The sequence below is a fragment of the Dryobates pubescens genome, chromosome 13 (genome assembly GCF_014839835.1).
Source record: "Dryobates pubescens isolate bDryPub1 chromosome 13, bDryPub1.pri, whole genome shotgun sequence".
Taxonomy (NCBI): domain Eukaryota; kingdom Metazoa; phylum Chordata; class Aves; order Piciformes; family Picidae; genus Dryobates; species Dryobates pubescens.
The window spans coordinates 4689869-4717471 of record NC_071624.1 but is presented as its reverse complement, the minus strand read 5'-3'; the positions used below and the strand labels follow the sequence as shown (position 1 = coordinate 4717471).

General features: G+C 42.4%; 1 protein-coding gene across 8 annotated transcripts in view; it reads left to right on the top strand.

The window, feature by feature from the left end:
* Nucleotides 1–26015, top strand: part of YEATS2 (YEATS domain containing 2) — a 50712-nt gene extending 24697 nt beyond the window's left edge. For 4 of the 8 annotated variants that reach the window (XM_054166889.1, XM_054166888.1, XM_054166886.1 and 1 more), the window contains 18 exons: nucleotides 127–234; nucleotides 1316–1489; nucleotides 2857–3115; nucleotides 3878–4039; nucleotides 5516–5631; nucleotides 7059–7214; nucleotides 7906–8079; nucleotides 9417–9615; nucleotides 12644–12775; nucleotides 13018–13116; nucleotides 14108–14219; nucleotides 15447–15520; nucleotides 16667–16746; nucleotides 17599–17800; nucleotides 19076–19302; nucleotides 20455–20529; nucleotides 21971–22044; nucleotides 22879–26015. In XM_054166889.1, coding sequence (XP_054022864.1) covers nucleotides 127–234; nucleotides 1316–1489; nucleotides 2857–3115; nucleotides 3878–4039; nucleotides 5516–5631; nucleotides 7059–7214; nucleotides 7906–8079; nucleotides 9417–9615; nucleotides 12644–12775; nucleotides 13018–13116; nucleotides 14108–14219; nucleotides 15447–15520; nucleotides 16667–16746; nucleotides 17599–17800; nucleotides 19076–19302; nucleotides 20455–20529; nucleotides 21971–22044; nucleotides 22879–22987 — 2532 coding nt within the window. In that variant the 3' untranslated portion in view covers nucleotides 22988–26015. Of the gene's footprint in view, nucleotides 1–126; nucleotides 235–1315; nucleotides 1490–2856; nucleotides 3116–3877; nucleotides 4040–5515; nucleotides 5632–7058; nucleotides 7215–7905; nucleotides 8080–9416; nucleotides 9616–12643; nucleotides 12776–13017; nucleotides 13117–14107; nucleotides 14220–15446; nucleotides 15521–16666; nucleotides 16747–17598; nucleotides 17801–19075; nucleotides 19303–20454; nucleotides 20530–21970; nucleotides 22045–22878 lie in introns of those variants that run through there. The other 4 variants (XR_008462531.1, XR_008462530.1, XM_054166887.1 and 1 more) reach the window with 4 other exon arrangements.
* Nucleotides 26016–27603: the final 1588 nt, after the last annotated feature.

Sequence of the window (27603 nt, the reverse complement as noted above, 5' to 3'; positions counted from 1 at the left end):
GATACTCTTGAGCATTTTCTGGCTTGATCATCTTTACATCTTCCCATCAGGTATTTATACACATTGATAAGATTCCTGCTCAGACTAACTGAATTTTACAGCTGTGTCATGTCTTCCTATTTGCAGCAGGAGGATTCTCTGTTTGCCACCATGCCACCCCTTTGTCCCATTGGAAGTCATTCCAAGGTGCAAAGCCCCAAATCGGTCACTGGAGGACTTGGAGCTTTTACAAAGGTATTCCTTGTGGCTTTTGTGCTGGGATAAGGAGTCCTGTAGTGCCATTTCCTGCTGACTCGTGCCACAAACAATCTCGGCGTCCTGTGCTTGTGAAACCGTTACTGGAAACGGTGTCCCTTGCTACTAAAAGCTTTCCAGCACCTCTGAAAAACATGTCTTGTTTTCTTTTCTTTTCCTGTGGCTCTACCTTACCTATGATCTTTCTTTTTATCTCTCCTTTCATCCTCCCATGGTTTTCTTTGAGTCGCTGTCATATTGAGGCTGATATTTTAAAAGCTGGTTTTAGTGGGATACAGTAAATGTAAACTGCAGTAGATCTATCAGGAGCTTCCCTAAAAACGATAGAGTAATTTCTGAATCTCAGATGTTGTGACTTCTGGGTATGTTTCCTTAAATGCCAGACAGTAACATTTAAAGTGGTTTCTGCTAATATTAGGTGATCCAAATAAATGGTGGAAAGATGTTCCGTAGCAGTTACAGTACCTACAGCAATCTAATGCAACAAATGCCAGCCTTTCTTGCTTTGCTGCTCTTAGAGATAAGATCCAAGGCCTATCACAGAGAAAAACAAAACATTTACACAAGAGTGTATCAGCTGTAACAATTTACAACATTTAGAGCTGTAATATCAAATGTAATTTTGCAAGATTGGAGGAAAAAAAACTCGTGGTATAGAACATGTTCTGAGCAGAAATGTGTTTGGAAACTTGAAACTGTGAAGTGTTGTGGCTCCATGCTAAAGTGCAGGGCCTGAAGAAGTCAGGTCTGGCCAAGTCCATTGTTAGTGTGACTAGTACCTGCAATATGACTATCAATGTCTGTGATTCTGCAATTTCTGTGAGCACCTCTCACGTCTGGAATGCTTTTGTAAATACACACCTCCTCCTTGCCCTCCATGCTTGTGCATTTGGAATAACTTTCGTCTTGGAACTGCATGAAAGAGTTTGCCAGGTGGCAAGAACCATATCTGAGTGTACTGACTGTGGCCTGCCCTTTCCTGTGGACAGGTTGTTCCAGAAATGATTCCCAGGATTTAAGGCATTTGCTTTTCTTACTGTTATTTCTTCCTATTTAAAAGGTGATAATAAAGCAGGAGCCAGGAGAGCTGCCCCAGCAACCCCAGCTACCAGTGACAGGGGCAACCACACAGACATCTGTGCAGCAGTATGTCACTGTAAAGGGGAGCCACATGTTAGCTTTGTCACCTCAGAAGCCAGTTGTGAGCACAGGCGAGGGGACGATGCAGTCTAAGGTAAGAGGCATTTGGGCATCTTTGGTGTGGTGTAGGTTGTTTTTCTTGTGGTTTTATTGGAGGCATGCTTTTGTCTCAGACCCAGCAGTAGCACCATGGTAAGCTGGTGTGCAGGGTGGTTCATACCATGCTTCCTTGTAGCCCTTGAGAAGGGAGCAGGCACTACTGCATTTCACTGTGTTCAGGGAGTATCTCCCAATTCCAGCCATTGCAACACTGAAGTGGGGGTGGTTTTAAACTGGATCCTGGCAACCCAGGAAGTTGGCTGCCATCATCAACTCTTGTTGAAACTCATCCAGGTCTTTGTTAGAAGAGGCACTGAACTGCAGGCCTAAAACCAAGAAAGAATAGGACAAATAGGGAGTGGGGTGGAGGCTGAGCCAGAACTAGCTTTAGATGGAAGCAATTCTACTTGAATGGCAACTCAAGTGTTTTGTTGTAGGAGTCTGTGCCAAAGAAGTGCTGCTACGACAGGAGACACAGCTTCTGAGAAGGCACAGTAACTGTGCAGTGACAAGATGACATGTGTTAGAAGCTGTCCATTCTTGCTTGTTTCTATTGTGAACAGAATCAAATTATGTGCCAAGCACAAGAAATTACATGGAGCTTTCACTTTTGCATATGTAAAATTAAAAGCTGGAGAAGGGACTCCTATCAGGGAACGTAGTGATAGGACAAGGGGTAATAGCGTTAAACTGAAGAGAGTGGATGTAGATTGAATTAAGAAGAAATTGTTCACTGTGAGAGTGGCAAGGTTCTGGAAAAGGTTGCCCAGATAAGTAGCAAATGCCCTATTCCTGAAGTGTTCAAGGCCAGTTTGAATGGGACTTTGAGCAAGCTGGCCTAGTGGAGTGTCCTGAGGGGGTGGAGCTAGATGGTCTTTAAGGTGCCTTCCTGAACCAGTCTATGATTCTTTGATTTGCATCAGTTTGTTGTGCTTTTGACTGCAAATATGCAAACTCATTTTTCCCTGCAGTTATTGTCAATGCTTACAACTGGAGCATTTTTGAGATTCTACTTTGAGGCAGTAGTTTTTCCAGGGATCTACTTCCATGAATGTTTTGAAACTCAATTTCTGGATCTCTGTGCTTTGCCAAGGCAAGCTTTACCTTCACCTGGAATTAAGCCATTGCTTATATATCAGGGGGAAAAATGGAATTGTCCTGGTTGTGTTTAACAGTTTCTCTTTTTATTTGGGATTTGCCTCTTACCAATTTAATTTTGTTTCTAAATGAGTATTTTTTAATACACAATCAGATATGTATAGAGTGTCCTGAAACATCTAGAGATGGAGTTAATGTACCAGAGCTAGAATTCACATGATTGCTCTTGGCAGCAGCACATCACCCAGTACTTCTTTGTTGCAGGTTGTTGGTGTTCCAGTTGGTTCTGCTTTACAGTCAACAGTGAAACAAGCAGTGGCTATAAGTGGTGGCCAGATACTTGTGGCAAAATCCAGCTCTTCAGTAGCAAAGGCTGTTGGTCCGAAGCAGGTTGTGACTCAAGGTGTAGCCAAAGCCATTGTGAGTGGAGGTGGAGGAACAATTGTTGCTCAGCCTGTGCAGACCATAACAAAGGCACAAGTCTCTTCTACAGGTGCTCAGAAAAGTACATCTCAAGGTTCAGGTAGAGGAATTTTACACCTTCTTAAAAGCTCATGATGGGTAGACTTTGAGACTCTGTAATGATTTCTTCAACTGCAAAGTAGCTATGTGTGATTGAAAAGCTTAAATGAGTATAGAGGGGTCTGTAGGAAAATTCAGGCTGACTGAGATTAGCAATAAAGAAAATGTTAACTCACTATCTGCAGAGTGGGGAGAGGGAGCACCAGTACTTCAAAACATGCAGTGTTCTGTGGGTAGAAATCAGCCAGCTATGCTGGTGAATATGCTGGAGACCTGGAAGACTTTCGTGGAGCCAGGCCTCACATTTTTGCCCACACTGTGGCTCTCAGATACTCAAAGGACTCTACATAAATCCAAACAGTAAGAGCAAAACTGTCTTCACTGCATCTTGCCATCTTCCCCAGTGCTCACGGTTACAGGAGTATAGGCAGAAGCACCCTCTCTGCTTCTGCACACAGCTGGCTTCAGCCCAGTGTGTTTGCTCAGGTTCTGGACTGAGAGGGGTGTTGTGAGGCCTCTGTAGGCTCCATGGCTGTGCTGGTTTGGTCTGCAGCCATAATTGAGAGAGAGAGATTTGTTTTCATGCCTATTCAAAAAACTGTCTTTGCTTCACTGGTGAGGGTTAATCTGCAGTTAGGTCAGCTAAGTATGGATTATCAGAGGCTAGCTGCATGTCACTCCTTGAATTTGATCGTGTGCAGATTTCAATGTATACTACTTTCTGCAAGTAGTAGTTTTATTCCTTTTTATTCTTCCTTTCTAGTGATGGCTACCTTGCAGTTACCCGCCACCAACCTGGCAAACTTGGCAAACTTACCACCAGGCACCAAACTGTACCTCACCACCAACAGCAAGAATCCTTCTGGGAAAGGAAAACTGCTTCTGATACCCCAAGGAGCCATACTGCGAGCCACAAACAATGCTAGTTAGTCTTGCAGGGAAATCTAATGAGTTAATGTAATCACTGCATAATTAATGCTCGGTATTTTTGCTATAGAGCATCCTGGTACTGTGGAAGACAGTAAAGGGATGAGGTTCCTTTGTTCACCATAACCCAGTATGTGGTGCTTTTCAAGACTGAGATCTCACTAGTATTTTCGCTTTTAGATTAAACTGCTTTTCATGCAGTGCTCCCAATGTCTTTCTCTCTGTGCTGAAAGCAGACACTGTAATTTTTCTCATAATTCAGATAAGGGTTGCCTTTAACTCTTCCTTGTGATCTGAAGGAAGAGACAACTGCATTTTTGTGATGTAGAGCTGAGAAGAACTTTAATATGATTGTGAAAGCTATGAATAAGAAATTGACACTCTGGAGAAACTAGAAACACAAGAAATGAACTTTGAAAAGCAGAAGACACTTTGTCTGGAATGAGGGAAGACATTATGGATATAAGGTTTTGTCCCAAGCACTTGAGACCATCATAAACACTTTTTTGTTAATGGGCTTGTGAATCAGACTTGCTGTGAAATACCTGGAGAATAACAGTGCTAATTAGCTCTTTTGGGCAATACTTCATTTATAGTGTGCCGTTGCTGTTGGAAAAGAAACTACAGGTTTTGGGCTAGGGGGGATGAAGAGTTTTGTCATGAGCCTTCTCCAGAATGCTCCTTCTGCAGCTGGGAGTTGGGATAGGAGACGAATTGGGTGTAAATTTTTTGCTCCCAGTTCTGATACTGTCAGTGAGCAACAGGTAAAAGGTTGTAAATACCAGCAACATAGCAACAGAATACCTGTCTCTGAAGAAGCAGATTCTCTTGCTAAAAGTATTTGTGCTTTAGAACTTGTACTGGGAGCCCCATTGCTTGAGATTTAGAGGCAGCTGAGGCAGTTGAGCTTTGGCAAGGAGATAATCTCACAGGTGTCCCGGAAGAGCAAATGCTTGTGATTTTCATGACAGAGCCATAATTGTTTATCTTATACTTGTTTCTCAATGAGAGTCTACAAAAATAGTCAGTGTTCAGGCTGTTCCTTCTGGAGGCAGAGCAATATCAGTGTCACTACAAGTTACCTCTGCTTGGTATCCATGATGTAATACTCTGTTAACAAAACTGCATTGGAACAGCCAACAAAAGTGCAATTAAGAATCCGGTGGGGTTGGGAGCATTTCTAGGGCTTTTGCTGCAGATTCATAATCTGCAAAATCTGATGAAAATTCAAAACAGCTTGAAATGAGCTTTCTTTGCCCACCAGCCCTCCTTATTTCCCCCATAGCTCCTTTCACTTGTGGCGTTTGCTGAGCCCAGTATCACTGTGCTCTATTGGGTAAATAATGTAACTCGGCTGCAAAACATGGCATCACATGTCTTGCAAAGTGTTATCAAGTACTTGTGTATAATGGGGTGCTTTAGCAGCTGGCAGTGTCTGCTTACCAAAGGGTTAAGCCTCTTCTTCTGGTTACAGGTCTCCAATCTGGCTCTTCTACAAACAGTGGAGGAGGAGGAGGAACCCAAAGCACAAGCAGTAACTTGTCACAGCACCTCACTTACACATCCTACATTCTGAAGCAGACACCCCAGGTCAGTGGCATAAATAATCTCAATTGAAGTGGGTTGACATTTCAGGCTGCAGTGGTCTTAGGTGTATGCCCTGTGGTTCTGTAGCTCATGAAATGTTGTTCTTGTAGGTCCTCTCAAGCAACCCTTGTGTCTTCTCCCTCTGCCAGTCACCTGCTTTACCACTTGCTATTGGCACATCTCTGCCTCTCTCCTCTCCGTGCAGGGTCATAGAATGCCATGTTGGAAGGGACTGTTCTCATGATGAAAAATTTTCTTCTGGAGTCCAATCAGATTCTCCCCAGCAGTAACTTGTACTCATTACTCCTTGTCTTTTCCATGTGACTCCTATTAATAAGGGAGTCTCCATCCTCCTAGTACTCATCCTGTATGTACTGGTACATGGTAATAAGGTCTCCCCTAAGTCTTCTCAAGACTGAACAAACCCAGTTCTCTCAGCTTTCCTCATATGGCAGGTCTTCCAGCCCTCTGATGATTCTTGTGGCTATTCTCTGGATACTTGAAAGCCTGTCTTCATCTTTTTTGTATAGCAGGGACCAAAACTGCATGCAGTGCGCTAGGTATGGGCTGACAAGCACTGATTAGAGTGGCATAGTGACTTATCTCAGCTCCTTGAAGGCTGAGAAGGCAGCACTGAGTCAGGGCAGGGAAAGCACTCAGTCGAGAAGAGACATTTCACGATGAGAGTGCCTGGTGGCAGGGCCACAAGGGTCACCAGAATGAGGGGTGATATGGCAGCGATGATGCTGGAAGAACTACTTTATAGAGCAGAGTGTGTAAGAGTTGGGGGGTAGCATGAGAGATGGAGAATAAAGATAGTTATTGAAGTGAAACAGGAGAGCTGTGTAAGAAAGAAAAATTAAACAGAAGATTGTGTGAAGTAATCCATGAGTGACAATGGGCAAATGAACCATCTGAATAGTAGCAACTCAATACTGATGTGAATCAGGAGGGGTAGCAAGGTCTTGGATCATAGGTTATTAATTAGGGTGCACACCTTCAGTTGTCCCTGTGATTTCTGCATGCTGAGCACTGAATATAGGCTTTGTGGCAGGACTAAATATTTTTTGAAGTGAGAATGTGGCAGAATGTCTTGATTTCTCTCTCTTTTTGTTTGTGCTTTGGTCTTTCTTTTTTTTCTGATCTTGCCTGCTAAGCAGAATTGTCACAAAGAGTAAACCTGAGGAGCATCTGACAAGACAGGAATTGATGGTGGCTTTTTCACCCCTTCCCTTGAAACACAGTGTGTTCTGCACCAAGAAGACTGTGTCTAGGTCTTAGTGCAGAAGTATCCAATGTAATTAGCAGTGCCTTGGTTTAGAAGATGCAATGGTGGTGTTGCATTGTAGCTACAGGCTTTTATCCTGGATTTCTGCTGACACTGATCCATGTTTCCAAGTGCTGACCTCCCTAACTTGTTTCTGGAGCAGGGCACCTTTCTGGTTGGCCAGCCTTCTCCTCAGAGTTCTGGGAAGCAGCTGACTCCAGCTTCAGTTGTTCAGGGCAGTGTAGGAGTTGGAGCATCTTCCACACAAGGACAAGCACTGAAAGTGATAACTGGACAGAAAACAGCTCTGTTTACACAGGTAACATGTAAAGGATGTGTTTATCTTTTACCAATTAGCATTCTGTCGTATAAAGTAGAGGAAACATAGCCACACATTGTGAGAGTTTTCTTTTTGTAGATATTTGGTTTGGGTTTTGTACAGTTATGCTGGCTGTGCAGTGATGAGGAAAGCATGTGAAGGCCTATTTCCAGATGCAGATACTTGACAACAGTTTTCCAGCTTTATTTACATTCTCAGAGTGGGTCCTGTGTAAGCTTGGGTTGCTAATTTGTAAATGTACTCTGGGATTTCTCAGTGAAATGGAATTAGAGAAGTGAATATAAGGTTGTGTAAAAAATGTACTTACATACTTGAACCTAGAAATAGATCACCTGCAAAAGCTCATAAAAATATCTGGTTCTGGTATCCCTTTGAAATTCAAACTCCCTGAGAATACTTATAATTGATCATCCAAAATTCAAGACAGATAGGCATGTTTTTGCAAAGCCAGCAGTTGGATCAAGTTGATTTCTGCAGTGATAATATTGTTCCACCTATTATCACAATTTGCCTTTTTCAAAAGTCTTCTGAAAATATTTTTCACTACTGTATAAAAAACATTTGTTTGTTTTGTTGTTATGTTCTTTTGGAGGTTATTTTACATAACTAAAAAAAAACCCAAAGTCGAAACAAATGCACCTTTTTCCTGATGCTGAATTCTTCTTCAAAGGCTGCACCCAGTGGACAGACATCCCTGGTGAAAATATCAGATGGGTCTATAAAATCAGTGCCTGCCTCATCCCAGCTCTCCAAACCTGGCACCACTGTGCTGAGAGTATCAGGAGGTGTTATCACCACGGCTGCTGCTCCTGCTGTGGCCCTTCCCACAAATGGGGTGGCTCAGGTGAGAAACAACGTGGCTGATATTCTGTAATGTTGCATTTACAGTCTAGCCAGTGTAATCCCTAGGAAGGGCTTTCCACTGCTTTTTTCCCCTATTGGTATTTTGATTCTCTCTCAGCACTGCTAGTGGGGCTCCTCTCATTTGTGTACCAGCTTGGTGCACGCAGCTCCTTTTCTGTTGGGTTGTCATTTGACATAAAGAAACAAAGGAAGAAGAGAAACTGAAACTTGCACTTTCTTGCTTTCAGTGTTATTAAAGTTCGTGTAGGCAGGGAAGGCTTTATCTGAAACAGCTTTTGCAACCCTTCAGATGAGATCTGGGGAACAATGCAGCTTCCAAACACCAAATCTGCTGCTAGCACAAAGATTTGCAGAAGAATGTGAAATACCTGAAGTTCTAGGTCCAGCAGGCCAGTGAAAGCCAACAGTATCTTGACTGTAGGTCATTCCTCTGAGTTCACCGGCTCTCCACAGTGTTAGTGCCCAATCTCCTGTCAACAGATTTTAGAGAGGCTGGTAGTGGCCAGAGTTTGTGGTCCTTTGGTCCTGACTGTGTTAAAAGGATGTCACTCCTCCTGTCCACACAGGAGGAATCAACACAGAACAGCGTTGGAACAAGGTGCTTTGACTTAGAGTGAAGTTAGAAGGAAAATATTTGTATTCCTAGAGTGTGTACTCTTGTGCATGGATACAGCCATGTATCCACTTGATGCAGATTGTCCACCTGGAGTGGAGTTGGAGTTCATGGGGTGGGGAGAGTCAGCAATAGAGAGTATGTAGTTCACTCAAGGGGTTCCTCTAGCCTGTGGGGAGGCAAAGATTAAACAAGTGGAGAGCTGATGCCATACAGCCCTTAGATGGCTGCATGCTGGCATACAGAGCATGTATAGGTGAAGATTAAATGCTACTCGCTGTTTTCACAGCTCTCAGTGAAGCTGTAGAGAGAGACATTTTCCATCCAGCCTCTTTGTCCCAAACTTTTTTCCCCATTTGTCTACTGATACCTCCAGATTTCTGAGCAGCAGAGAAATATTAAACATTTCTGGGCCAAATTTCTCATCTGGAGGCCTGTCTACTTGCCAAAGTTAAGGGACCGGCTCCAGATACTATCAAATCAGTTGTGATAGCAGTTCCTGCAAGCGTGGTTTCACTTTTTCTGCTTGAAGTGGCCTCCATTTTATATGTATTGTAATTGGGCTTTTGGATACATGCCTCTTAGTGGTTGATAAGTAAACATACGGGTTTTGTTACTTCTAAAATATTACATTGTTGTGCCTATTGTTGAATCCTCTATGACTTGAAAAAGAATTTGTTACCACTCTCTGCCTTTTTACACAGCAAATTGATAATGCAAGTTCCAGTTCATCATCTTCTGGAACTCCTGCAGCAAAGGCATCTGGACAGCAACATCAAATCTGTATAAGCCAGAGTCAGTCGACTTCATCAGTAGTGAATAAGACTGCTACTTCCACTGTTGTAAGTGTTGCTTCTCTGATGACTACAGCAACACCTGTGACTGGAAAAGCTGCAGTATCAGGTATTAAACTCCCTTCTTGCCTTTCCTATAGCAAGTTAGACTCCTGGTGTTTGTTTCATAGATGTCATCATTGTAAATTGAAGAATATAGTCAGCTGCATTTGTGAGTGTGTAGAAGTAAAGTCATGCTTTCTAAGAAATATCTTATTAGGATATTTTTTGGCTTAGCCAAAGGGATGGCTAAATAATTTGGCATCCTATCACATCAATGCACTGACTGTATCTGTTACAAATAGTAGTGTGACTTACCCATTGGTGCTGGAGAGGGATTTCAGTTTTTATGCCAAGTTCTCATTAGAAGGTGCACTCTGCCTCTTTAAGAGCACTGTGTGTCACTGAATGCTGAAACTATCAAAGTACCAGCAGTACTACAGACTTGATTCACTTGTGAAAGTGAAACTCCACTGAAGCTGGAGAAGCTGCATTGGCAACATTTGGCTCTGAGGCTTTTCATCTGCTCTGTTTGGCTTGGAAAGGAGAGAGATGTTGATTAGAGGAAACTGAAGGCTTTGAAGTCAAAATCCATTAAGTACAGTGAGCTAGGCTGGATAAGGAATGTTCCAAGTTAATAAAGATGAGGTAATAAAGATGGACTGCTCTTATATAGAGGGCAACTTTCCTTATTTTAGTTTTATGGTCTTTCAGTATCTTTTGTATCACAGAGAGCAAATGGCAACAGGTTTGCATATTACAGGTTAAAATCAGACATTTTATTCTTGAATAATTTACCTGCTGTTCTGTTCACATGAACTAGCTTCTTACTGAGTGGAAACAGAGTGAAAATGCAGAAAAGAGAAAAGAAGTGACACTGAACTCATCTGATAGCGTCTTTTTAAAGCAGCTCTTATTGTTTCCTATCCTCCAAACTCATCCTTTTCATCATCTGTTTTTCTCAGAGCTTGAGAATAAATCACATAGACTGCTAAGCCTGCCACAGCTCTGTAATAAGCAGTTATTTGCCTCTCTGCAAACAAAGCAGCAGTGTTTTTTTGTAGGAGACATGCCATTCTAAATAGCTTTCAGGTTAAAACTCCCATTTAGGTATGAGAACTTCATCTAGATTTTATTTTTCATTTTGTAACCTGAGGCACTGATTTCATCATGGAAAACTGTTTCTTCAAGCATTCCAAAAGAAGCATTGGCTGTAAAACATGCCATTTCAATGTAAAATAAACCCAAATCTGTGTTAAAATTCTGAAAATTTCTATTTTTAAGGGCAACTTTTCAAAAATAATCTCAAGTTTTCCATTTTTTGGTGATGAACAGTATCTCCCATTCATCAGGCTAATTGGGATAGCTGTCCCTTCTTACTTGCCTTGCTGTTCGGGTCCCTTGCTGTCTGAGTCCCTTGCTGTCCTATCCTGACACATCTGTGCATTACACAAATAACTAGGTTAGCCTTCTGGCCTGGAGGTGAAAGCCTAACTGGCCAGTGCTATGCATCTTTCAAAACCAAGAGACATGTTCACCAGATATTGCATGTCTGGTATTGGAAAGCAACTGTGTTTCTTAAACAGTCATAATGATAGAGGAGAATGGAAACTTTATCTCAAAACAGATCATGAGTGTAAAATTACTATTGTGAAAGCAAGCAGTCTGCTGCTATTAGTGTTCTGAAACAGAAGCCTATTAAATGTCCACAATTTGAAGAAAAGTTAGCTATAGATGGAATGCAGTTATATGGAAAGTGGCCAGTCTACCAGCAGAAGGCATGGACATAGGCCCAGATCACCGTGTGGGAGTGCTGGCTGTGGAGACACTTGAACGTGTCCAGAGAAAGGCAACAAGGCTGGTGAGAGGCCTTGAGCACAAGCCCTATGAGGAGAGGCTGAAGGAGCTGGGATTGTTTAGCCTGGAGAAGAGAAGGATCAGGGGTGACCTCATTGCCCTTTACAACTACCTGAAAAGTGGTTGTAGCCAGGAAGGGGTTGGTCTCTTCTCCCAGGCAACCAGCACCAGAACAAGGGGACACAGTCTCAAGCTGCGCCAGGGGAGGTTTGGACTTGAAGTGAGGAGAAAGTTCTTCACTGAGCGAGTCGTTCGTCATTGGAATGGGCTGCCCAGGGAGGTGGTGGAGTCACTGTCCCTGGAGGTGTTCGAGATTAGATGTGGCACTTGGTGCCATGGTCTAGTTGTGAGGTCTGTTGGGACAGGTTGGACTTGATGATCCTTGGGGTCTCGTCCAACCTCAGTTATGCTGTGATACTGTGATTTGGGATGTCATCACTGGAGGAGAGTGCTGATGGACAGGTGATGGAGGACTATTTGACCACTGCATAGTGGCACAGCCTGGAGCTGTGCTGATTTCCACGGAAGTCCCTGAGTGTTGCCATTAATAATGCTGTTAGTATTTGAATGTCCTGCTTCTTCTTTTAGCCTTGACCAAAACCAATGATTTAATTCAGTCCCCACTCTAACACACTTTATATCTTGATTAATCTTCTTTATTGAGGCTTAGTGCATGTTACAGGGCACTCAGTTCAGGCGTGTCCTTCCTCAGGCTTGCTGTGCAGCCTTGGGCTTGTCACTTGGTTAAAAAATGGTTGGTTGTGCTCTGCTGACTGCAGTGGATGCTGCTAAACTGGACTGCAGATGTATGTGCAGCATTTGAAGATCTTGGTGAGAGTGGCTGTGTACAACAGAACTGTAGTCCACTGGCTTACCAGACCTTTGAGCATAAGGTCCTGTTCTGTAAGGAGTCTTTGTGCTGAGCCTGCGGTAGTTGAAAGGCTTATGTTACATCAGCTTTTGCTTAAGATTCTTTAGGTACCTAGAAAACTTGCTTTGCAACATCAGAGTGCTGTGCAGTGTGTAATACTGCGCACGCTGTGGAGCATCATCCCAGTACTTTAGCAATCACTGGTGTCAGTAAAAACTTGTCTGACAGTTCACTGAACTGTGGCTTGTTAAGAGTGTGACAGTGCTAGCACACATGCCAACCTGGTTCAGGCAGAAAGGGAGAGAATTAGCTAGAGATAAAACTAAATGGTGTGTTTTATTTAACATTTTGTCTTCCGTTCTTCTTGCAGGGTTGCTAAAAATCCACTCAAATCAGTCTAGTCCACAGCAGGCTGTTCTGACAGTTCCCAGCCAGCTTAAACAGCTCGGTGTAAACACAGCTTCTGGAGGTGTTCAGACAATACTCATGCCTATGAACAAAGGTAAAGGGCAGAGGAGGATGACAGATGGTGTTTGAAAATCCCCTTTGACACAGGGTAGCTCTTGGTCGCTTTTGGTGTACATGGTCCAAAGTTAGAGATAGAAGAATATGTAGCAAGGAAATTAATCCCTAAGCTTTGTGCTGCAGAAACACTGTGTTGCTTCTGAACATGGTTATTTGTCAAAGTGCATGAAATTTGATTTTTTTTTTTCTTTGTTGTCTCTAATTTTTTTATCTCTGCAGTGATACAGTCACTTTCTACCAGCAAAGTTTCAACTGTTTCAGCTGTCACAGCAGCAACTACAGTTGTCCCTAGTCCTTCTACAGCCTCCATCACTAAAGGTAACAGGGAATTTCTCTGTAAGATAAGTAGTGAAATGTGCTGGTGCTGCTTGCTGCAAGTGGCCTGACTATGAAAGTAGACCCTGACTAGGTGTTCCTTTATTTCCCTTGTTTGTAGGGTTTAAATCAAGTAAAAATAGCAATCTGGGGACTAGAAAATGAACAGTGATGTCCCTCTCAACACATCCCACAGCATAGGCAGGTACAGAGAGAAACAAGGATATTCTAGAAAGCTACCATGAGCATCTTCAATATTCATGGTTTCAATCCATATTTGCAGAAAGGCATAGAGCAGCATGTATTTAATCACAATTACTGCTGTGTTCAGCACAGCAGCTGTGGTGAGATGTCCCGGAGAATGCTTTCCAGCAGCACTAGGTACAGACAGCGCGTGTGCATGTGCACACAAAGGGTCAAGAAGTTTCAGTACTTCACAGAATAATGCTTAGGCCAGAGCTGAGAAACTCTACATTCAGTTCTGGCAGAACTGTCATGTGTTTCTTCCATCTCAGATAAATGACTAGACTGTCTGTCTGCTCTAGGTTGGGAACGTCCTTCTCTCCCTGCTCCTGTCTCAGCAGAATTCTGTCCTAGACAGGAGAAAGTTCACTGATGTCAGAATCAGTGATGTCTTAAAAAAAGTTGTGGCTTTGAAATGTTATTTCTTGCTAAAACTGTTAGTTTTCTGTCCAACTCATTGCATACAAAAAGGCCAATGTACATTTGCAGGCAGATCAGTTTAGATCAGACAGTTGCAGACAAAACATCAGCAACTGAGGATGCAGATTTTCTGAAGAGGATGAGGTGTGTGTTGAGATTTGGAGAGGGGCTTGCTTTGAGCAGAATCAAAGGTCAAATTTGCTCATGTTTAAAAAGAATGCAAACAGCAAATGAAGTGATGTTATGTAAGACTTCTACATAGTCTCACAAGACTGTGTATCAAACTGACAGGTACTTTTTGTCTTTTAAAATGTGTTCTGTTTCTTTGAAGTTAAGATGGAGCCTGATTCAACAGGACAGAATTGCAGTTCTGTGGGTACCCAAGAAGGCCAAGCAGCAGTGAAAACAGAAGAGAGCTCTGAACTTGGGAATTACGTTATCAAGTAATTGTTCATTTCTCCAGAAGGATTTCTGATCTTTGAAATATTAGGGGGGTGGAGGATGTTCTAGGGTTAGGTGCTGTGGTGGTGAGTTTGACCTAGAAATACATCATTAAATCTTGTCCTGCACACTGCTGTATCAGTACTAATCCCGTTGGGTGGCATTTGTTCAGACAGTGCTGCAGTATTTTTCTGCAAATGGATTTGTATGCAGGGGTCATGAAAGGAGAAAAAAAATATTTGAAGATTGGCAGTTGTTTTGGGGTTTGCTAAAATCTCAAGCTGCTAAAACCTCTTTATTATCCACTGCTTGTATAATTCCCATTGCCACTGTGTCCTTAGTGAGGTCAAACTGCCCAGTGAAACACAGGTCAAAGAAGGGGCATGCAGAATAAGTAGAATTATCTCTCTTTGGGCCTCTCTAGTCTTGTTAAGCTTACATACTTCTGTTCCTACCTGCTTTGGTTCCGAATTGGAATTAAAGATCATGGGGGTATTTGTTCACTGGTGAAATCCAGTGTCTTGTTTGTGGTGCTCTTGAGTACTTGTTAGTGGTTTTTTCATCAGAACTCGTTTTGCAAGATTTTCTCTTCATATTTCTGGTAATGTGTAGGATGTTTCCTCTGCTCCTGATTCCTCCAGTGGCTGACTCTCCTGTCTCCATGTTTTAAAAAGTGTTGTTATCCCAACATATCCCTGCAGACATTACCCTGATAGAGAGTATGTGTAGGAGACAGGAATAAATCTTAAGTCACTACATGCTGGAAATTATCTTAGTTATAAAATAACTAATGGAAAATATACTTCTTGCTAGTTAAATACTGTATGGCTAGTTAAGTAAAAATTACTAAACTCACATAAGTAGAGCTTCCCAGGCAGGATCCTATGTTCCTGCTGGGACAGTCTGCACTGATGGATGTATTTTATTCCTCAATGTAGTGTTGCAGCTTGTGCTATGATGCAGGGATTTCTTCCAAGCCTGCCCAATAAAGTCTGTCTTCAGTTTCTTAGCTTGACAAATACAACTTCAGATGTGGTCACTACTGCAAGAGGAAGGGCTGTTTGGAATACCTTCCCTGGATTGGACCATAACAGTTTGTCCTCGTACTGCTACTGCCGCAGTGCCTTGGGGGTAGAGATTTTAAGCTGTGCAGTGATTTTGAAGCCTTTTGCATCTGATTCATTGCTTCCAATGGTATTCTTCATTGTGATTCTTTTTATCCCTTGCAGCATAGAGTATTTGGAGAACATCCAGCAGCTTTTAACAGCAATAGTGAAGAAGGTTCCATTAATTGCTGAAAAAAGTAAGCAGTAAATGAAAAGGCTTTGCTTTCTGTTTTCAGTGTATCAACAGAGTGCCTTGCATACTCTAAAGCCACAAAACTTATTAAAAGGTGGAATGAAATGAAGCCACTCTCCTAGAGAGCTTACTCCAGGGGGTTACTCTGAAGATGCTTAGAATTAGATTCTTCCATTGAAGCCAGATACGTTGTCAGCAGTTAGTGACTTCCATCTTGTTGTTAGAAATAGATTGTATTTCCTCATATAATGGCTGCAAGTAGGTCTTATTTTCCCTGGTTTGTTAATGGATGTGTTGTTTGTTGGGGTTTTTTTTGTGTGTGTTGTTTTGTTTTGTTTTTTTCTTTCTCCCTTTTATTCCTTTAATAACGGGTTTTGGAAATGCTTGTAAATATTATAACAAAGCTCAGCATTAGAATTTGTTTGTTACTGGGGTTTTTGCTTTTTTTGCTTTTAACAAAAGGTGGTAGCTTGCAGAGGAACATTTAAATGTTTCAGAGTACTTTATAATTTCATACCTTCTGTACAGAGAGGAAAATGTATTAGCTTGCTGTGGTGACTAATGCACTTTGAACAACTGGTCCTGGAGACCGGGTAGGGCAGACCCTCTCAAGCACAGTGAGCAAAGTAGGAGTGGGTGGCAGAGTAAAGCTTTCATTACATACAGCTCTCTGGCCTATAGCAGCATTTATTAATCCATTCCTTAGGATTCATGCCCCCTTCTCATGTTTTTGCCAGGAAACCTTTTCACTGTTGTTTCGTTTTTATAGTGTAACTTGTTTGAGGAAGGAAACAAAAAAAGAGTTTTCCAAAGGAAGAGACTTTGACCAGAAAGAGAGATCTACAAGTCTACATCATTACAAGTGCTTTTGGGAAAAACAGGCTTAGAACAGCCCATGCAACAGGGGTCTGTGCATGTGACCAAGAAGGAGGCTACCTTTACATTCAGAATTCAGTGTCTGTTGCACGTGTCTCTGATTTGCTCTCTCTGAGCACAGCGTTTGTAAGCGTTAAAGAGTTATTGAGTCCTTGATCCTGTAAACATGAATCACATTTCCCCCTTCCTCTGCACTAAATAACATCAAACCTCAGAATTTATCTTTCTTCACTTACTAAAAAATGAATACTATTCTTGGCTTTATTTTCTCTAGGTGAAGATGTAAGCTCTTTTTGTGCCAGTTCAGTGGAACAGTATTACAGCTGGAATATAGGGAAGAGGAGAGCAGCCGAGGTAATTCTTTTCTCCTGTGTTTCATAAGCATCATTAGGGACACAAGAAGGATTTCTGAATTATTGAACCTTCCCTGTTATTGGCTGATTCGTTTTCTGAAGCAGTCTCTAGCATTTTAAATGGAAGCATTCCTTACTGCAAGATGAACTGATTTGTATCCAGGTAGTGATGTAGTTTAGTTTGTTGTTCAGAGACTTACTCAAGCTGAAGGGGCCTTGAAGGTCATTTTTCAGTTGCTTCAAAGAATGTTGTTTTTAAAGCATTTTTAAAAACAGAATTCTTGCAAACTGTCTTGTTAGCACTTTGTCTTCATCACTCTGTGGCATATTGCAGTCATGGGAATTTTACCCAACGTACTTTGTCTTTTCATGGGCTTGTGTCTGCCTTCTGTAGGAAGAGAGCTGAAGGAAGGATCTGATATAAGTGGTGCTAGTGCTGAAATAGAATGTTGGTTCACCAAAGATAAATATTTCAGTTAATCTGGACCTTTTTGTAGTGTGGTTGTTACATTTCCCACTTATTCTTCATATTTTTGTCCTCTATCTTGCTATGGGGTTTCACAGGGAAGATGTTGAAACCGATTTGCCCCTCTGCTATTGCTAGTTTAAATGTGCCTAGGCTCCTCTAAATGTGTCTTTCTTTTTCTTGAGGTTTTGTTTAGATGACAAAGCAGCCTACAGCTGCCTGATACCAAGATTAGGACTACCCTCCATATTTGTTTTTCCTCATTGTTCTGATTTTTGAGAAAATCATGTTCTTCGTGTTCTTGCAACTTGCATTATCATTCTAGGCCACAGTCTGGCCTTAAACATTTTAGCCAGTGTGATGAGCTTCCCCTTTGGTTTGTCACAGTGGCAACGAGCAATGACAGTGAGAAAGATCCTACAAGAAATCATAGAGAAGCACCCCAGGTTTCACAATATTACACCCCTGAAAACGAAGCATGTGGTGCACTGGTGTCGATGCCATGGCTACACACCACCCGACCCCGAGACCTTGCGGAACGACGAGGACTCGATTGAGGATGTGCTGACGCAGATAGACAATGAGCCAGGTGAGTATGGAGTGACAGAAAGCTCCTTTCTGCCAAGAACACTGTTTAATAGACTTAAGGCAGTGTGTATGCACACAATGTGAGAAGGAATTCTTACTTTCTTTGTTTTTAACATAATTTACTCTGGAATAACCAAAAGTTTGGAGATGGTAAGGGCAAGCCTAGCAGTGAGACTGTCCCGTGTCCCCTCAGTCCTATCAGTTTTCTGGAGCCTCTTTTGAGTTTTGTTGTGGTTTGGGACACTTGAAGGCCTAGTGTAGATAAATCTTGTGAGAGGTGACTCTTGCCCCACAATGTAATAAGTAAGCACACAGACTAAGCATAATTAATGACATTTCTGCCCTTGGGTAAAATTAGCCTCTCTTAAGACTTACTGTGCAAACCACAAAACCTGGCAGTGGTGCTGTGAAGCTCAGGAGAGGTTAATTTACCTCCAAAAGTGAGGTGAATTGGCCTGTGAGAAGCTTCATGGTCTGTTATTAGGGCTGCTACTACTGCATTATTCCACTAGGCATAACTCTGGTATTTCCACAGTCCATTTTAGTATGTATTAAATACACATCTTTAATTAAATCCGTTCTTCACAGTTAAGCTCCTTTGTTTCACCTTCAGATAATCCTTTTCCCAAAGCTGAATAGTTTTTCTGCTCTGATCATACAGGGATTTAAAGTATTTCACAGAAGTGCAGGGATCTGACTATTTTTTGCTAAGTCTGGCCCTGCATTGCAGTTGTTGAAGGTGGAAAGGAAGCCTACATACCCCTTTTAATATTTTTATCTAAATAACTACTGAAGGTTTTACTGGCTTGTGCTGAGCATTCAGAGAAGAAGTCACCACTGCAAATCTGTCTTCTGATTTTTCTTAAAAAGCATGGTAATAGTTGTCACAGTGGGGAAAAATGATTTAGTGCTACATGGTACCTTCATAGTGAAAACACACTTTCCCCAAACAAGTTGAAGAGTGTCAGACCACTTTAGCAATTGTCAAAAATCTTATCTGAGAATGTTTAGGAGAGTCACATTACCACAGTCTTGTTTGAAATGCAGCCTTCTTGAGTGGTGTAAGGGTTGATGAAGGAAGGGTCCAGGAGTGTCATGAAGATAAAATTAGAAGGCTCTCAATGACTGTTTGTGTTTCTGTTCACCCTTATATTTAGTAGGAGCTACAAAAATAACTTCCAATTATCTTAATTTCTTACCTTATTTTGAGTGTGCATCTGTTTATAAACAGCTTTCCATAATGTATCATGTGTTTAATTGATTGCTTCCATTTCAGAATGCCCTTCATCTTACAGCAGTGGTGAGGAGCTGTGCAGAAAACTAGAGGAACTACAGCAGTTTCTGAAACGAGAACCAGAACACGAAGAGGAAGTAGATGTTCTCAACTTTAGTGAGCCACTGAAAATAAACATTAAGAAAGAACAGGAGGAGAAACAAGAGGAGATAAAGTTCTACTTGGCTTCTTTGCCTGCATCAGAGTTTGTGAAGGACACTGCAGAGAAGGTAATCATAAAGCTGTTAAGAACCATTTGTTAAAGCTAGTTGTGGTCTTGTGTTTATTTAGTTGCCTTTCTTTGATCTGTATGAGCCTCTGGATGCTTCATGAAATTTCTTAAAAATGCCCTTAAAAATGCCCTGAAAAAAATGGACCTTCTGACTCATGACACTCAGCTGTCCAGTGCTGGCAGGGGAAAGGGAAATGTGTTGGCTGGAAGGTCATTTCAGAATAGCTGTGTTGCAGGTCTTACTACCAGAAAAATCATCCTGGAAAGCTAGAAGCACAGGGAAATGAGGGAAGGGGAGCACTAGTTCTGAATTCTTCCTGTCCCATCCCATGAAAGATTTGGACTGGCTGCTGGTTCATTAGCAGCTCTTGAAAAGGGGTTGCAGTAAAGCTTAGACCACAGCAAACTTCTCTGCTGCTCAAGATTTCTTTCAAATGGGAGTAAAAGAAAGGGAGAAAGGAGTTTTCTGTCACAGCAGCAGGAAGGAAAGAGAGGAGACTGGCTTGATTGGTAGGGAAAAGTGCTCATCGTTGTACCAGCAGAGGCAGGAGCAGCAGAAGCAGTTTGCATGCAGCAGTTATGGGAGAAAGAAAGGATCTCCGTCTCCACCTCAAATGCTGACATCAAGGGACAAAAGTGTGGTTCTGCAGTGTGTCTGCTCTCTTGCTGCATGGATGACAAGGGCACAGACATGAAGAGAAAAAGACTGGGGGATGAAACACTCTTGATGTGGAGCTTTTGTGCCAGGAGTGCTGTTTCAGTGATTTCAGTTGCCATAGGTGCAGGGAAGATGATGAGTAAGTGGACTGAATGTATGTACCATTTTAAAATGGAGCTGCCATTCTCAGTCCAGAAGTATCCAATGCAGCCTGGTTTTCAAGTAGACTTTCTGAAACAAACATTAAAATCTGCTTTTTTTTCTTGTGTGTTTTAGAGGCATTTTTGCAGACTGTTACAATGGTCAAGCTTAATTTTCTCCTGATGTTTTAAAATGAAGCCTGAGATTGTATAGCTTGGAAGTTCTGCAGTGTCTGTTCACTTGTTTTTTAACCACCTTTTTTTATTCTGTTACTCTCATCTAATCTGTAGTAAACATGGACTGTGTTACACAACCTACTAATTTTTTTTCCCCCTCTATCATCTTTTGTAGATAGGAATTTCTTTTCAGCCTGCTGAGGTACAAAAGAATGTTTATGCATCAGTAATAGAAGATATGATTTTGAAGGTAAGAAATCACAGTAAGAACTTTTCTGTAACTGTGTTAACATGGTAATGTAGAAGAAAAAGATGGAACATCTTTATTCATATGCATTTATCAAACCAGGAGATGCAGCCTGATGCCTGTTTTCTCTATTGGTGTAGGGGCAGATCAGCAAGAGGACTTGAGTGTCAGGAAGACAGAAGGCTCTTAAAGAGAGCCTTCCAACTTTCCAACCGATTTGTTGGCTTGGGCACAGAATGATGATTTGCAGATTCTCATTGCTAGTATGATACTGACTCATTCTGTAACTTTGGAAGTACTCCTAACTTTGTCCTAACCTCCAGAACTGGGTAGGGAGTCTGCCAGAGTTCTGTAAGACTTGATTATTTTAGACAAGGTTAGATTTTTTTTTTCTAAATAGCATTCAGTTCTTTTTCTGCCTGGGTTGTGACTGCTGGCAGACTGCTAAATTCCTGCAGACAGTAGCAATTCTGCCTTGTATGAGAAACCATTTCTCTACCATAATCACTTTTGGAAAAACAGACTGTTTCTTACCAAAGTTTTGAATAGCGTGGAGCTGATGTTCCTTGGGTTTGAACTGAAGACTAACAGTGTTTTTAGCAGTGCTCTGGTGTATTTCAAGCCAAAGACAATTTGGTGGGTTGTTTATACAGGCTTTTTAAAAGGCTACTTGATTGCAGGTTACACAGACATTCATGCATGCTTCTGCTGAGCTATTATTTACTGTAGCTGAGCTCACATTCAGATGCATCTATTTGTAGACACAGATTGTAACCGTCAGGTTGCTTCATTATAATTGTAGGGTTATGCCAGCTTTCCAGACTGAATGGCCCAGAAAACTCTGCTGTAGTCTCAATATAGGCACAGAAAGCCAAGAGTCTTAATTAGAGTTTGATTGAACCTTGATCAAGCCAAGTGTGTAGGCATACAGCTACTGGTTTCTTGTTGTCTGGGCTGGGAGGATTTTGTGAAAGTGTCTTGACATAAGCCTGGTCACCACAGGGGCTGGCTAACAAGCAGGTATCAGCTCCTTTGAGAATATCTGGAATCTTCTATGTACAAAACAAGCCCATGGCCAGGGGGGTTGGACCTAGATGATTCTTGTGGTCCCTTCCCATCCTGATTGATACTATGATACTAAGCTCTGGTGTGTGAGACGAGGGGCACTAAAATGGTCTGTGGAACATTGGACCCACCTTGCTGTGCACATTCTCCTCTTCAGGTCCAGAGACAAACTAGGCTGGGCAGTTGCAGTCTGAGATCTGTGCATCTATAGGTCTCTTTCTTGCTGTTAAATATGCGCATTTTTCAATAGTGTGCTAATAGAACTCACTTGGGCATCTTAACTGCCCCTTGCTGATGGAATACAGGATGGAGGTAACCAAACAGCATGTTCCTTTCCTCTTTTCATGATACTGTCTGTTAATGCTGTGTTTTGTCATAGGCCACTGAGCAGCTTATGAGTGATATCCTGCGGCAAGCTCTGGCCGTGGCGTACCAGACCGCTCCTCACAACAGGTACAGCAGCTTGTTTCCTCTTGGGCCAAACAAGCCAGCACTGACCTGCTTGAGGAATTTAGTCAGATTTTGTGTGGCTCAGACAATGACAGTGAGGGAATTTATGAACCTTATTCTGGGAAGATCCAAGCTTTATGAGGGAATTTGTCATCATATAGCTCCATAGCAGCAAAGGATGGAAACACAGACCTTAAAAATGGAGGCAGGGTTTGCTGGCATTTCCATGTTCAAAAGCAGATAACCTGCTTCTGCAGAGCCATGTTGGAAGGACCTACTCATTCTTGTCCATGTCAAGTTACCATGTAGACAACTTACTCATGGTCCACCAGAACTTAAAGAACCTAAATGATCTCTCTGTTTTACTTTTCTGGCCCAGATACTGAGTGGTTTTTATGGTAACAATTAGGCCACGCTTTGATGTTTTTTGTTCAGCAGTATGATTTGGCATAGCTTGAAAGTGAAAAACATTAGGCCTATGAGAAAGTGCTTAGTTCAAATATTTACTTGTATCCAATGTAAAAAATATTTATCTAATATATATATTAAACATATCTATGTATGTTATATAGAGAAATATATACACGTTGTCTGTGCTATAGAAGTTCTAGAGTGAATACTTCAGCACTTGATTTTCCTGTCCCAGTACCCAGGATGTTTCCCCCATTCATCTGAGAGTGGCTTTTTTGTGCTGTGACATTTTAATGCTTTTCCTGTCTTGCTCTAACACTTGCTCTTTTATCCTTTCGTTAATTGATCTTTTTTCCCTTCTTTTTCTTTATTGTTAGTACATTTATTGACTTGCTGCTTTATGGACACATTTCTTTTTCCCTGCAGGACTCCAAGGGAGATCACAGTGATGAATATTCACAAAGCCATCTGTAATATTCCCTTTCTTGACTTCCTCACAAACAAACATATGAAGATACTAAATGAGGAGCAATGAAATAGAGCAGAGAAGATGCTACAGGAAAGGTGGATTTATGACCAGAGTTGGGCTGACAAATCCAGTATTTCTGTAGGACACTATTATATACACCTATAACATTGGGCTACTAGATTGTTACCTCCAATTAAAGATGCACCTTAATGCAACAAAATGATGCTCTGTTCCAAATCAAGTTGTTAAATGTCAGTGTTTACTTGGTAAGTGTATGTTCAGTGGCTGAACAAACATTGTCAGTTTGCATCCAGTTGCTATCTGTGAGAGACTCCACAGATCTGGTCCCTCTGAGACAGCTGTATTGGTGAGATTGAGCTTTTTTTAAAGAAAAGAAGTTATACTTATTTGGTGCAGTCTACACAGAAGTTGGTTTCCTCATGCAGTGGGCAGAAGAGTTGCTTTGGCACTCTGCATACAAGAAAAGTCAAAGGCAGCTTTTAAGGATGTGTCATTTGAGCAGATGGGTGGGCTGTTGATTAGGTTTGGGTTTGGGTGAGCAGAAGATGGCTGCAGCAAATTCTGCCAGTCCTCCTCAAGCATGATGGATGTAACTGAGAACACTGCTGGGTAAGTTTGTCACTGGCTTATTCAATGTCCCTCGCCTCTCTAGAGGAGATGTCAGATGCCAGCTTTTTTAGTCACCTCAGAAAGGGTAGACTGGCACAAGCGCAATGAAGGTGAACATACCGTGGTCAGTCTTGGTGAGTGTTGACTGACCACCTGTCCTTGCATGGGAAAGGAGAGGAGTAAGGACAATATTCGGTGTTTGTGGGCTTGGACTGGCTGAAACCCTTTGCTTGCCCAGCAAGTGCCTCCCCAGGCTGCCAGGAGGTTTAGAGTGTGCTGGAGGGTGGGTGACCAGCTGTGTTGTACAAGTCTTACTGTTTTGACAGCATTCATTAATGATCAGCTTGGGACTGTGAAGTGCTGTGGGAGCAGCACCACTTTGGCTTAAATTCTCCTCAACAGAGTGGCTGATAAGAACAAAAAATGAGAGATTTGCTGCATATGGGGAGCTCCACTAATGTCTTGACTTCGGGAAGAAGTTCTGCTACTAACCCTAGCACTTAACCTGTCTCAGGAACATCACTGCTATAGGAGACATGTCTGCAGCCTGCCTATCAAGACCTTGCTGAAGAAGACTTTGCTGACAACATCCTGACCACCCCACTTCCACCACCGCTTTGTCCTACCCTGTGGGTGCTTGGTAGTAATGTGAACAAGCCATTGTATAGTTGGTGGGACTCTTGTTGGACTGTCATGTTTTTAGGGTGTTTGTTTTGTGAGTCAGTGCTGTCATGAGGGTGGAGCATGGGTCAGACAGAACCTCCAGTGCATTGATCTCAGCTGGGTCTCTGATCTGCTGCATGGCCTTTGATTTAATCACTCTGTGCCTCAGTTTCCCCATCTCTGAGCATGGGGAGCAGGATACCTACCTCACAGGGGTGTACTGAGGCCTCGCTCTTGTTGGTGCCGTGCTTTGACAATACAAAGCCTTTTGTAAACATTAAACTACAGTTACTTTTCCTGGCCTGGGGTAGAAACAGAAATTTTCAAAATGTTATCTTTTGGTGCTTTTTTGGGGGCTAGAAGACAGGCGATGCTAACTCCAGTAGCATGCAGGAAATGTGAAAGACAGTTAAGTGGAGGGTGGTTTCAGGCTTCCAAGGAGAGTAGCTGAGGTTTGGTGCAGTTCTTAAACTGAAGAAGGTACTATGTACCTCAGCTGAGATGCTGCCTGACTTCTTCACCTTAAGAAAAACTAGAGTCTGCTGGAAAGCCCCTTTCAGTTCATCAAAGCTAGCAGGATGTTGCAGTTCGCTTGAATATAAGAGTGGCAGAACCTGACCCTTAAATCTAGGAAATGGGACCAATGGATGAAATCCAAACAGCATTCAGAGAAGGACTTAAATGCCTCCTAGAAAGGGCATTTCAGATGCTCTGGGATTCTGAAGATAATCCTGGCTTCTTTGCGTGAGCTGAGCGCAGGATCACCTGCACCAGTGAAGTGCACAGCTTAACCCTGACATTAGTTTTTTGGCTGAGGTCAGTGTGAAGGAGTTGAGCAGTGCTGATTATGTTGATTGAGCTCAGTGTTGAGAGTCAAGAAATTGAGGTGGTTGAGGAACTGCAGGCCCCACACTTTGTAGGCTGTAGTGAACTCAGTCTGTACTGCTTTCAGGCGTGCCTGTACACAGCTTTTACAAAAGAGAAGGGCATCTTCTAGATATCTGTCACTATTGCTATGACAGCCTGCAGGTTGTGTGGGAACAGCCTTTTGGGCAAACTCTGTTTGTGCTGTGATCTTCTGCAATGACACATGCATTTCCAGCCCCCGTCTCTTGTGGGCTTAGTTTCTGGGATTTTGATACACCCAGAGCAGCTCTTGAGGATGCAGGAGCTATTTTTTGGGCATCTGTTTGCAAATTGTGGCTTCCTTGCCTGTGTCCTGCTTTTCTGTGAGAATTGGAATTTCAGAGTGAGTCCTGAACCTGGCCCTGAAGCAGGCAGGTAAATGCCCCTTGTTCTTAATGAGGGTCTTGCAGTGGAGATGATCTATTGCTGCCTTCTTGAGCAACCACAGGTTATTCTTCTAGGAGATTCTATATTAATATATAAAGTTTGCTGAAAAAAAAAAGAACTGTTAAAAGCAGGTAGAAAATAACACATTTGTTTAGTCCTTCAGATGTAGGCAATGTTTGCAAGGAGTTCTTTGAATTTTGAAAACTGATGGAAGGAAAATTTGTTGGTGAGAAGTTCCTGTGGGAATTGCTTGGAGAAGAGTTAGAGGTTGTGGAATTCCATGCGCCTGTCCAGGTGTGTGGAATGCTGCAGATGCTATGGTGTGTTGGAATGCTGAGGTATATTTCTCTGGCTTTCTCAAAGAGTCTTGATACAAGTTAAAGATAATCTTTACAAATATTGCCCCTGTTTGTAATGCTGAGTGTTTAAATCCTTCATGTTATCTGTATTATACTGTATAATTGTGTAAGATACGTACGTTTACAATAAATTCTTTTATTAGCTGTGATGGGATTGTCTTGACTTGTCACCTCTAACTCCAAGAAGTTTGTCCAAATCCACAGGGTTTTGTGTCCTCTGTGTGTTCAGAGTGATTTAGTTAGTTCTTGATAAAAATTGGTAGTTTTGGAATTGGTGTGAAGGAGAAGGTAATTTTTCTGTTTCCAAGTTATTTTAAAAAGCTCTTTGTTTTGGAGATTGGGCAAAAGAGAAGCCAAGAGCTCAGCAAGCTTTAGCTCCTACAAGTTTTCATCCTCCAGAGCAGCCTGCTTAAACAGCAAGTAATTGGTTTGTGTGGAAGATTGAAAAGCATGGTGGGCTGATGTTGGCTGCTGACATGCCCACCCAGCTGTTCTCATTTCCCTTCAGCAAAGCAGGGAGAAAATAAGAAGAAAAAGCTTGTGGGTCAAGATAAAAATGGGGACATCACGTACCAGTTACCAACACAGACTTAACAGACTGTTTGGGGAAAATTGGTTGAACTTCATGCCAGTTAAAACAGAGCTGGAAGGTGAGAGACAAAGGGGGGAATAAAACCAAAAAACCCCACCATTCCCATGCCCCTTTTAACCTAAGGGTTCACTTAAGTCCTTTATTCTGGACTCTTACCTCCTCTCCTCTGCATCAACCTCAGGAGAATGGTGCATCATCCATAACAGTCCCTACTTGCTGGTCCTTTCTCTTCTCTTTGGTAGAATTATAGAATGTTTTTGAAGGAATCTTGAAGGACACCTAGTCCAATTCCCTTGCAGTCAGCAGGGAGCCCTGCAACTAGCTAAGGTTGTTCAAAGCTGCAGACGCCCTGACCCAGAATGTTTACAGGGATGGGGCATCTACCACCTCTCTGGGCAACCTGGGCCGGTGTTTCACTACTCTCAGTGTAAGGAATGTTTTAAGATAGAATAGAATAGAATTAACCAGGCTGAAAAAGACCTTTGAGATCATCGAGTCCAACCTCTCATCCAACACTATATAATCAACTAAACCATGGCACCAAGTGCCCCATCCAGTCTCTTCATAAACACCTCCAGTGATGGTGACTCTACCTCCCTGGGCAGCCCATTCCAATGGCCAATCACTCTGAAGAACTTCTTCCTAACATCCAGCCTAAACCTCCCCTGGCACAGCTTGAGACTGTGTCCTCTAATTCTGGTGCTAGTTGCCTGGGAGGAGACCAACCCCACCTGTCTATAAACCTCCCTTTGGGTAGTTGTAGACAGCAATAAGGCATCCCCTGAGCCTCCTCTTCCCCAGGCTAAGCAACCCCAGCTCCCTCAGCCCCTCCTCATAGGGCTTGTTCTCCAAACCCCTCCCCAGCTTTGTTGCCTTTTCCTTGTATCTACTCTAACTAACCTTTCTTTCAGTTCAAAACCATCATCCCTTGTTTTCTCACAACAGGCCCTGCTCAAAAGATTGGCCCCATTTTTCTTACAGGCCCCATGCTGTTACAGGGTCATGCTGACTCAGGAGTATGGCTTCTTCAGGTACTCTGGGGCAGTTGGAACCAGCTATGCCTGGCACAGGCAGCCCCAGTCACCGGCCCCAGCCTCACCTCAGAGACCCCACAGCCCCACCAGCCCCAGCCTCACCTTGGGGAG